Below are 12,267 nucleotides of genomic sequence, written 5' to 3' on the forward strand. Positions count from 1 at the left end.
TGATACTGTCTGGGAGGAATCAGAGAAAGAGCCTTCATTAAAGACAATCAGTATGTTCTGTTTCTTTATATTTCTTTCTGTGATTTGAACATGAAGTCTTGGCAGAAAAATAAAATTAAACCAACCAACATAAAACCCTGAGGGAGCTGCTGTCTGCTCCAGCCACGCATTAGCTAGGGCAGGGTATGGCTGCTTTGCTGCTGCTCATACTTGAACTCGAGTTGTATCACAGAACTGAGGAAGGAAGAAAAGCTGCGTCTACAAATCTCTGCTACCCAGGACTTGGATTTACTGCAGCTACTGGGGCTGTGTGATCAGAAGGGTGGTGGATAATTTCCATTCCAAACAGCTGATAATGCCGTGCCTGCATTCCCCTACTTCCTAGCTGAGACTTGATTCAGGGCATGAGCCAACATGTGAGTAAGCAGGATAACAGAGGAAGTAAAGGCTGATGGAAACAAGAAAAAAAGGTTATCTGGTGCAAAGAAGGAGTGTACTGATCGACTACAGATACTAGGTCTATGTTTCTTGATTTTCATTCCGTATTATCGTCTCTTGTTTAAAGCAGGGGATGAAAAACCTGCAATCTCTAGGGTGTAAAGTGGGTGCTGAGATGAAATCTGAACGGCGTTATGACTTTTAGGATAGAAAAAATTTCTGACCAGTGCCATGGGTTAAATTGCACAATGACAATCTCACGTAAAAGTATGAAAACCCTGTGTGTTTTTATGGTGACTGTAGTTGTAGGCTGTATCCAGGGTATCAAGAAATTTGTAATGAATTTAAACTTTCAGCAAATACCTACTTTTAACATACTCCCAACTTCAAAATAACAAACGCAGCTTTTTGATGATAATGCTGTTTAAACCACTGGAACAATTGCCAAAGATCACCTTAGCTTTGTCTGAAATTTTAAGCCAGCAATGTGGCTCACTCCTGTTTTTTCAGAAATCTTCTAGAAAACCAGTTAGAATGGAACACTACAATTTATAATGTCACTTTCCTAATTCTAGATTTTGGAGTAACATCTATGTTCCTTACAGCTTATTAGTTTCTAAAATATCTGTGTATTTTGAGCAAACTCGTATTAAGTCATGTCAAAATTTTATTAAAGTTTGAACTAAAGTATGTGACCATAGAAGGGATTATTTTGAACACACAGAGATTTAGAAGTTATTACTAAAATATGATCTTGACCTTTCATTACCTTTTATTAATACAAGGTCTGAGTCTGTGTCATTGTTTGGAAAAAGACAACTGTGTTCTCAGGACCTGGTTAAGGAGCAGCTGACATTTGTAGTTTGTTTTATTTTTGTTTGAGGTACTAGCTTGTGTTATTTCCAAAACTTTTACTTGCACTTTAAAATGAAAGAGTGCTGATATTTATCTGGTTTGGTAGTTCGTGTTGCCTTTTCTATGATATTTGTAGTTAATAATTTGGTCTTAGAATTTTGCAGTTGTGTGTCCTAGGATGCCCTAACTCTTGCATTTGTAACAGGAACGATGCTCACTTAAGGTTATTTGGTGTTTATCTGTACTCCACCAGAGTTCTTAGGATTTTAATTTCAAACATCTTTTTTTGCCTTCCTATCACATTGAAGTACAGGAATCACTTCTGCTTGAGGTCTTTTAGAGTACTAAGCCTTAAAAAGAGTTCTAAATGTCAAACTCGCTCCTGATTTTAATTAAATAATTAATACAAACACTTTGTACATGTGTTCCTAAAAGGGAGACACACTACTCACTGACTTAAAAGATGTGTTATCTGTCAGCTACAGATTAAACAACAGTAGAAATCAAGTACAGAATTTATTGCTCAGAGCATATTGAAGAATGGGTTTTTTTAGCAAATCTGACAAGTCCCTTTCCTTTAGGGCTCATTGCTATAATTATACAAGGTGTCAGACTTTACAAGACTGTAAAGGAGAATTTGAGCTTCAGTAATTCAGAAAATACTTGAGGTATTTTTAAAATGCTATGTATTTGTGAGTGTTTTTTCATTGTTATTATTACATGAAGCAGCCTTTGTTTTAACAATTTTCTTTAATTGAAAGCTGTAGAGTGAAGTAATTAAACTTAACAAAAGTCACTGCTGGTTAAATCAGGATACATTATATACATACATCACATGCTATAGCAATTCAGAAAAGATCTTACACAACTATTACACAAACCATTGCTTTCATCAAAGTCCAGTTTGTTCTGTATTACTACCTGGGAGGAGATGGCTTCCAGGAAATAGGGTGCTTGACTTTATACTAAAAATAAGTCTTGAACATGTCTAACACTTCTGCTTAACTAAAGGTGAAACTGTAGTGCCTTCCACATTTTAGACCACTTTATATGTGGTTATTGTGTATTATTGGAATGCAACAAAACAGGGAAAGTTCTAAGTAAAGGATTTTCATCATATGTTCATGTTATGAAATGAAGGTCACTTGACAGGTCAAAAGCAAGAAGTTACCATTACATGGATATTGAATAATACAAGTAAAATAAAATTCTCATTTATTGTCTCTTTTAATGAGTAAGATTGCTAAATTCTCTTTACAATTGACAGTTATGAGCACATCCCCTCCTGAAATCATCCCTTGGGAAGATTTGTTCCTTTCCCCTTGCCTGTCTTTTGCCTTTACTGTTACCAAATTGAAAATGTGAACACCAGAACAGAAGAACAATAATAAAAATAACTTATTCAGTAAAGTTTATAGTTTTGTGTGTATGGTTCATTACTTTTTTTAACACTGAAATTTTTACTAACTTCCAGTTACGATAGCTCTGCACTTTGCTTTACTGTTCAAATCATACTTCTAGGAGTGCGTATAGGTGAGCTTCTGCAATTCCTGTAGGAGTTTCCTTGTGGCCTATGAGTAAAAACTTACCTTTTGATTTTAATACTTTGCTGTTGAAATTGCCAAGTTGCTTTTGGTTTTCCAGGCATTTCAAGTGGCACCTATCTAAAGGCTCATTTTGATCAGCAAGTGAAGTTGATAGCATTAGTTTATGATGGTGACACCCAAGGACTGATCCCTGTTCTATGAGAAACTATGTGGTGAGTCCAGATGACTTGGGTGATCATTTCAAAAGGGAAAATCTGCTTCAGTGATTTTGTGTTGCTGCTGAGCGTAGAAATAATTAGCCTTTTTGGGACTACAAGTATTTGTTCTGAGGGTAAGACGGGTTAATTATCTTTCTGCTTTTCAGTGGAGTGCTATTCATGACATCGAATTTAAGCTTCTTAATAGAGTGGAAAGAAAGGTCCTTCATTTATGTTCAGATTCTGCTTCGTTGATGAAAGAGGCAACCAGTAGGATTAGCATTTGAGCAGGTGACAAAGATTATTTTGTTGTTACTGATACTAGTTTGTTTTCTATTTTTTGAGGGGAATTTGGTTGTTTCTCCATTAGATATTAGCATTTCTTGTGTTGGATTTTTCTGCTGATTCTGTGTTAGTATTAATCTAATCAAGTTGTCTTTTAACATTATGACCATAATCAAGGCTTTTTATTTTTTCTGTACAATGTAAGAAATTATACAAGAAATAGTATTTTCTTGCATCAAATTTATTGAATGTTTAATGTCTGTTGTATCATATCTATTTCTGAGAATTAATGAACTTTGAAATTATAGTGATTTCTATGGAAGTCCGTTCTCTTAGAGAATTTGGAAATCTTTTTTCTGAAATACTCCTGATGCTACTGTAAACACTTGTTTTAAGATATATTGTTTCTGAGGTTTGTGTGTATACGCAGAGTTAAGTTGTTGGTCTGCGCTGAGTAAGCCAAACTGATGTGTACTCCATTTTTTTGCCTTGGTCCCTGTTAGGCAGGCTCCCACCAAGTCAATTAATTTAGGAGTTTTTGAGGATTTAGACCTGAGTGAATCACCTGACTGAGAAGCTTTCCCTAATGGCTTGATTAAAATATATTTTTAATTGTCAGAACATAGTCTTATACTATTGTCAATGTACCAGAATAAGTTTGTTTACCTACCCAGCATGTCTTGTTAACTATCACTCATCAGAAAAAGGAATGCCCCCACCCCCCCATCCTCCACCCCCAGCAAAGAAGGATGGGCAGTAAGCACTTCTGGCAGATGATGAGTGTTTTAGAATGAGTGAGAAGTCTGGGAAACACTGTAGGTACTGACAAACTAGGAAGGGCTTAGGACAAAAAAACATCTAAGGAACCGGGGAGGTCATGTTTGAGTCCTATGGTCTGTCCTAGAAATTCTGCTTGCTAAAGATAATGGTTGTCATCAGAGGTGAGGACTGAACCGCAGTTTGTATCTTAAGGTAGGACTGTCTCGTTTTCAGAGCTATGGCGTAAGCTATTGTTTTCTGCTGTCAGCTGCAGAGACACTCATTTCTTAGCCTGAAGCAGAGCTCTGCAGTGGGCAGCCTCACTGAACTTGTGTGAAATGCTGAAGAAGTTAGTTAGTTAACTACAGGCTGCTGCTTGTTTTGGTCTAACCTCTTAGCTGCCCCTGCATGCCAGTGCATTCCAACAATTCAAACAAAATGGAAAATTAGACAGAATGGAAATTGAGACCATTACTAGACAATACATGTTCAGGCGCCTGAGCTCTGTTGTATGTCTTTTGTTGCTTCTGGACCTTTTTGGGACAACTGTTTTAAGTTGCTTGTGTTAGCTGTGAGAATAACGTGTTTTAAAATAACCTGGTGAAAACCCACTCATTTTAAGAAAGAAAAGCAAAAAGAAAAAAGAAAAAAAAAAAAGGCACAACAAAATTTGACCATGGAAGAGCCCGGAGAGCTGTGAAATCCTGGAGTTGTTTCACAGTATAGTGTGGATACTGCAGAAATCCAGCAGTGTGGCTCTCACCCTTATTTTTTATGCATACGCGTTTACAACAAAATAAATTTGATGCTGAGGACTAAACAGATGAAGATCTGTATTTTCTTCCTGTAAATCTCTAGAAACAATTGTACTATTTGAATATGAAGGTACTTCAGAGCTTTGTTAGAATAATGAAGGGAGCATTTTTATAAGAATTTCAGTGTTGCGCTGCCTATTTAGCCTTGGACCACTAGTTTCTCACTGTAATCCAGAACACTGGAGGTGGATGTTCTGTACTGCAGTGAACTCCATAAAACCCCAGAAGTCTGATGTAGGTCTGGTTGTCTTTTGTTTTGAAGAATCTTGTTTACTGATGAGGAGTGATGCTAAAGGATATATGTACTTAAAGGGGGGAAAGAGTGGGAAATACATGTGTTATTATTTCTTTTTTAGATTGCTTCCTTGTATCTGTAAGAAAAAATTATATGCCTAGGCAAGATGCTGAACTCAGCATAGTGTTCTGTGGGTACTTCATACTTCACCCTTGAAACCCATGCAGACAGTAACTGGTTCAGTTTTAGGTTTGAAGAGGTAAGTGATGAAATGGCAAACACAGTGTGAAGCCTCCTTGCTTTTCACTCAGCAAATAGCAATTCATTCCAGAGGCAAAAATAATAATTACTAAAAAAAAATAAATTAAAAAATTACAAGTATTGTTAGTAATATTCAGGCCTAAGTAGACTGCGGAAACTGTGAGTTACTGTGTTTCAGATGGGGGGGATTAGCTCTAAGGAATACTGCTGTCCTTTCCAACAGTGTCTCAACGTTGACAGGATGTTTGTGGGATCCAAGGAGTATCCTATCCATCACGCTAGCCAGCCCTGTGGGTTAGTTTAGAATATCACCTCTTTTCCCAAACATTTGTCTGCTTTGTATTAACAGAATCCTTTCCTCCTCCTGTTCAGCCACACCTTGTCCTTCTGGTCAAAGAATCAAAAACCCCCAGTATTTATAGTCCATCCACCCCCCATGCCCCAGGTTTAGCTTAGTACAGCTAAGCTTATAAAAGAGGAAGACTTCTGTGTTAAATAACGCTATTCTGGATATGGTTAATTTTATGTCCTCACTCTTTGGGTACTCCAGGTGAATCAAAAAGTGCCTTTTTTTTTTGTGTGTGTGTGTGATCTAAATCATGTCTTCAGTAATAAATCAGTGTTGAAAGAAAGGGAGATAGCTCAAAATGCATTCAACCACTATAGCTGAAAGACTTCACCTACTTCTCTGTGGTTATTAATTAAGTCCTGATGTGTATTTTATGTGTTGTTTCTGCTTTTGTGAACGGTATGTTTTTGGAGGCATTTTTTATGCTTTAAGAACCTTGAATCAGTGAGAAGATTTTCATTCTAATTTTTAAAGGCTGCTTAAAAGTTTCAAAATCAAAATTTTACTGTCTTTAAATTTAGGTCCTAAATCTTATATCTCTCCCAGTTGAATCTTCACATATTTCATTGTTACTAAATTTATTTAGAGGCTTGTTCTTGATTCTTATCATAGTGAGGGTATATGCGTGTATATCTTTGGAACTATACCGTTGTTAGAACATTACGTTTGTTCTGGTTTGGTGGGTGGAGGTTGGTTTTCTTTTTTACTTTCTTTGAACTGCTTAAAAATTGATGAAGATTAACAGAGGTACATGGAGTGACAGGGGAATATTTTGTATTTTATTTTGGTGATCTTAAAAGTTAACAGGTTATGGAAGAATGGATTTTTGAGAGGAGTGTAAGAAATGTGAGAGACTGAAAAGAGCTTTTCTAAAGGCAGAGGGAAATTTCTTCACCTTTTGCAGAGCTGCTAAAACATATGGCTTAAAAATATTACTTGTTACAATTCCTCTGATTCCTTGCTACGTGTACTCAAGCCATCTTTCCCTCACACTTCATCTGTGTCAGTTCATCTGTAAACAGTATTGACCTGTGAGCGAGCAGAGCTAGATATTGGTAAGATGGTAAATAACAATGAGCTTGCGTCCCTGAGACAGGGCTTGATTGCTTGATAAATTATGAGCAATCAAGCGTGTTTTCTTGCAGTTAAATCCAAGGTTATGCAAATAAGAAGAAAGGCTGTAGTTCTGGTTTGCAGTACAAAGCTGTGCTGGCTACTGCATCCTAGTCCAAGACCCCTGACTTGAGAAAGGTAGCTGGAAAAGTGGAGGGGGCTTACAATGACTCCAAGATTTGAAAAATGTGCATTGCAGCAGAAACTGAAGAGTTTAATCAATGCATTTTATCAACAATGAAGTAAGGAGACAACTTGATTGTACTGTGTGAGTACCCAGACAAGGGGAAAGTATCTGCATAGGAGGAGGGATTTTTATAGAGCTCTATTTCTGTGACTGGTTGATGAACTCAGGATAAGTTCAAATTGGTAACAAAAGTGCATGTTTGTAGTGCTAAGGTAATTAGTTAGTCTTTCTGAAACATACGGGGTCTGTTCAAGCACTCTTCACATCCAAGACTCAGAGTGCCGGATGCTGGACAGAATGTTATGAAGTGTCTTATACAGGAGCTCAGAGTAGTTGCAGAGCTTGTAGGTTTTAAAATCTGGGGGGGTGGGGGTGGGGTTCAGTGTCAGTGAAAAAGGGTAAAGGCCAAGTATACAGGCTGGGAACTGTGGAAGAGTATTCTTCACAGTCTTAAAAGTGTCATCACATTTCTTATGTCTTAGCAGAAAGTGCATCTGCTTTTCCCAGAAGGACTTCACATGCTGGCAGCTTGTATTTGCTGCATGAACTACCTGTTGTATTTGAAATAACTTTTCTTCTTGGGAACATTCTGATAGTAAAAGTAATTTAAACAGATAAAGGAATGGTCAATATGCCATAAAAATGGAGTGTTTATCACTGCAGGTGTGTATGTTTTAAGTGCCTTTAAATCCAAGGGCTGTCTTTCCAAGACCTTTGAGGATTTGTTGTGTAGCATGGGGTTTTGTTGGTTCTGGTTTCAACTTTGCTGTTAACAAAGCCTGCAAAGTCAGGAAACAGCTTTCTGAAGCTGTATTTCTCTAAATGTAGCTTTGCCCTAAGAACAGGCAGTAAGTTTTCAAGGTGGTGTGACTATACTGAGGTACTGTATGGAGTCTGTGAGTGTATATACAAGAGGCCATCGTGCTACTGCAATGGGATGACTGTCCTATTATGAGTTTCCACTGTGGGATGAGGAAAAAGCAGCTCTGTGCTGATCTGAACTGGAAGAGACCCTGAAATAATGCATGCATTTAAAAAAATAATACAAATTCAATAATTTGGCAGCACAGGGCTGCACAAGGGGCTTTTGGGAAGATTCTTAACGTAGCTGATCACTTCTTGGCCTTAGTTTCTTGTTGCCTATTTTGTTCAAAGCATGTCTTTGTTGGGGGTGTGGGGGGGGGACACACATGTGGGTATAAAACTGCCGAATTGTGCTTTTGATAGTTATGGAGAATGAATTCTTTTGTCTTATTCCTAAGGCTTTGGAAATATGATACATATTTTTGATATTCCTGTATCAATGACCAAAAAAGGGCAGGAGATAGAGATAGGTAGCATTAACATGTGTTTTGCCTTTTTTTTTTTCCTCTCTCTTTTTTTTTTTTTTTTTAGTAGTAGTAAGGATATATTTTGGTAGAAATCTCAAAAGTAACTGTTCTGAAAGCCAGTGTTGGACAGAGTCCTTTAATGGTATCTTCTGAGTTATTTTGCTCTTGTTCTTTTTCTTGTTAGAACATTTTTGATATGAATGAAAACAAGACAGGAAGATACTACAAAATTCTTGATTATTTTTTTTTTTAAACACTTGCATCTGTTCTGAGTTGAAAATTCAGTCAAAGTAGATGTTTCTAAGAACATTGTGGAAGCATTGTTACCTAATTTTTAATATTTTAGTCTGCAATTCATAGTTTTGACATACACAAACGCTAGATGGTTTGCATAGCACAGATTACACTGTAATGCTCCCCCTTGAATTTTTATTCTTCTCACTTAGAAAAACTTTGCTTTGGCTGGGTGCTTGCATTGCAATGGAGTAAAAACTGTACTGGTTACACTTAGCCCTGTATTGTGCTGCTAGAGACAGTCAACAGTAGGTGAATGTTGTCAGAGAAGGGCTAGGGCATGTAGACAAAAACAGGGTTAGGTAGTGTGCGAGGTCGTATTCTTGTGACCATGTGCTATATTCATCCTCAAATACCGTTTCACATCTTTAAATCAGTCTTTCCTTGCTGCTGCCAAGTGTATTATTCCCTCTCGTGCAAGACTTTCTGGTTCAGTGCATAAAGGAGTAGCCAAGATGCTATGTCTCCTAGATGTCATTAGTAAGCAGGAAGAATGCAGATGCACTTTACTTCAGATAAAATGAACTTCAGTATTTCAGAGTATGTAGTTGGCAAATTTTCTGTTGTAAAGCATTATAACCTAGAAGGCACCAAGGTGTTGGAAAGGAAACTGAATAATTTGATAGTCTTTATTGTAAGGTTTGTGTTATGACTTCTGGATTAGATTCTAAATTAATAGTTTTGTTCACATTATTAAACTTGCAGAAATGCACAATACTACTAGCAAATTTTATTTAATGCTCTATATCCCTAAACAATTTTTTCCCTATGAATTTTTGACCTATATGTTATCCATATCTTGAGTTAGGTATAAAATACCACTGAAAATACCTGGGACTTTATTTAATATAAATGGATTTTGAAATAAAAAACATAGAGGAAAAATGTGTTTTGCCTGTGTAGTTTATAATTTAGAATGTTAACAAACCCAAAACTTGCTGTTAGGATCTGATGTTTTCCTGCGAAAAAAATGCATTCTTGTATATTAAAGGTTGTGCTATTGTGTGTCATCTAGGGCTGTGTTAAATCCCAGCCTCATTATACTCTAGAAGTGATGTGGCACATATTTAAGCTAAAGCAATGTTACAGTGCAAGTGGTGGGTTTTTTTCCAAATAATTAAGAGCAGCACATATTTTTACAAGTATTTTTCATTTTCAAGTTATGAAATAAAAATACTCTTATGAGGAAAACTCTTAATTTGGAAACACGCTGTGACTTCTTACTACCTCTGTGTGAAAGGAAAAGCTAGAAGTCACCTATTCTCCTGCTTAGACTTTGAAATACTTTTAAAAGACAGTAATTGAACTCTGCTTTTTTTATTCCATTGCAGGTTTTTCTTCTATAATAATGGCAAAGCCTTATGAATTTAACTGGCAGAAGCCAGTTCCCTCTTTTATGCAAGATGGAGCTGTGTTTGATAGATATGAAGAGGTAAGAGGCCAGTTGCATTTCATTTGCTATTCTCTTCTAAATATGTAGATGTCACAGACTGTTTCATGTTTTGCTTTTGTTGTACACAAATAAACTTTCAAATAACTCCAGAAATGGGGGGGGGGGGGAATACCAACATGCTTCATTGCTATACAGATTTTTGTTTTGAAAGAAACAACTTTAAAATATATTTAATCCCTCTGAATTGAAATAAGCCCTGAGGAAGAGAAAGGGAGCTTTGGATCAAAATATCTGTAATGTGCATAAAGCTCTCTTCTTTGCAAATTCAGAAAGCACGTTACTGAATGAAGTGAATCTTTCTAATTTTTGTACATCTATCAAAAGGAGGGAGGGGAATATACCTTTTTTTTTTTTTTTTAAATGTATAAACTGAGGGCATGCATCCACAAGGGAAAGTAAGAAAACACAAAATATTTATATTTTGATTCAAATACATAATTTGAGATTTGGAGTGGTTTTATCTGCTTTAGAAAATCAACCTGTACTCTATCTGAAATATGATTACTATGATCCCATGTCCAGCTGTGCTTTAATCCAGATTTATTAAAGGAATGGAAACCAGGACATTTTAAACGGCCAAAATAAAGTGCTGAGACCTTTACCTTACACTCAGTGTTGATATGCCAATGAGAATAATGTTATCAAGGTGTATTTTTAATCTTGTTAGGACAGGAAATCTCTTAAATGTGAAGGTATCTCAGTAAATACCTTCAGGGATATTAGTATTTTCCTCTTATCTTTTGAAACATGAGTAAAAGGTATTTGTTTTCATGAGGCCTGCCAAGATAGGGGTAGTTGTTTTACACTGTATTTTTAGTTTTGGGGACAAATAAACTAAGATGATACTAGTGGACACTGAATTCCTTAGAAAGGAGGTTCATAAAACTCTTTTTTTTCAGCAAATATTGATCCAGAAACTCAGCGTGTAAGGATCCAAGTGAAGAGAGTATGGCCCCGTGGTTACTCTCTTGCACTTCAGATGAGCAACAGAGAATGTGCAGATACAGAAAAGAGTTTAAGTGCTTTAAATTTTGGTGTGAGATCAAGAATGCTCAGTGAGGCACCTGAGTCCTTGGTGTAGTGATAGGGAGAATGAGGCATCTCAAAAAGTAATACTTCTGCACGGTGGGTCGGTGTACCCAGCAGGCACCTGTGCGAGACTAGGTAATGCTGGGCAGACGTGGGGTGAGATGGTAGCACTGTAGTCTTGCTCCTTACGGCTGCATTTGCTGCCTTCCAAAACCCTGTAGAAAGGGTGCTACTACTTGCCACCTGTGGAGCAAAATGTTTGTCCATCCATGTCACATTCTCTAGCTGCATTGCTTTCTGTGAGTTTTGCTACAGTTCAGTCCAGATTTGCTATGGTCCAGTTGGAATCCTGGTTTGTCTTCTTGAAGGCAACTGTTCTGAAACATTAAAGGGCTTTCACTTATGTAGCTAACTGTACACTTTATCTGCAATTTTACAGGAATCTTCAAGGGCTGTGAAAAAAACCCAGTGACTCAGAAGTTAAGATCTGTAGCCTATAAACAGCACTTGATGGTGTGGCTGTTTGATACCAGATGTATGATACACATAAGCTATTATTTGTGTTGTGGTAGTAACTAGATAGCCTACCCTAGAGAGAGACCATTTTTTTTTAGACATGCTATGCAAACATAGCAAGATCCAATCCCTATACTATAGGGCTTGCAATTTTCAAGAAAAATGTTTCAGATCTAGGCATCAATTTTCATGGAAATGCTGTACTTAATTCTCTACCCTAACAGAAAGGTCATCTTGGGAAAAGAGAAATGGTAAGTGAACTAAGGTTATGCAGCAGGTCAATGCAGGACTGGGGCTCAGAAATCCTGGTACAGGGTCTGGGTGACGGAACAGCTGTCATGTAGCATGAGAGGTCTTTTATGTGCCCACATTTCACTGAGTTGCTAGAAAAATCTGAGTCATCGTTATGTGGAGCAATGTCTTGATTAATCTTTTGCATATACAGGTATATCTTAACCAGAAGGATTACAAAATTACGGAAATATATTTTAGGCCAAGCATTATACATGTTTTGACTGCTGAAAAAGTCTAGAACAGGGTTATCTCAATAATATGGGAAATAAAAGTCAGACATGATGAGGAATCTTCCTGGTCATGTTGCAT

At 36.9% G+C, this 12,267-nt stretch overlaps 1 protein-coding gene across 4 annotated transcripts in view; it reads left to right on the top strand.

Annotated features, from left to right (window-relative positions):
• The window catches only part of PLCB4 (phospholipase C beta 4), a 234,272-nt gene that overhangs the window by 130,290 nt on the left and 91,715 nt on the right, over window positions 1-12,267 (top strand). For 3 of the 4 annotated variants that reach the window (XM_080407726.1, XM_080407725.1, XM_080407728.1), the window contains one exon: window positions 9,998-10,098. In XM_080407726.1, the coding sequence (XP_080263852.1) occupies window positions 10,015-10,098 (84 nt within the window). In that variant the 5' untranslated portion in view covers window positions 9,998-10,014. Of the gene's footprint in view, window positions 1-2,937; window positions 3,053-9,997; window positions 10,099-12,267 lie in introns of all 4 variants that reach the window. The other variant, XM_080407727.1, reaches the window with a different exon arrangement.

Source organism: Falco punctatus (genome assembly GCF_963210335.1).
Source record: "Falco punctatus genome assembly, chromosome: 12".
In the NCBI taxonomy this organism is placed as follows: domain Eukaryota; kingdom Metazoa; phylum Chordata; class Aves; order Falconiformes; family Falconidae; genus Falco; species Falco punctatus.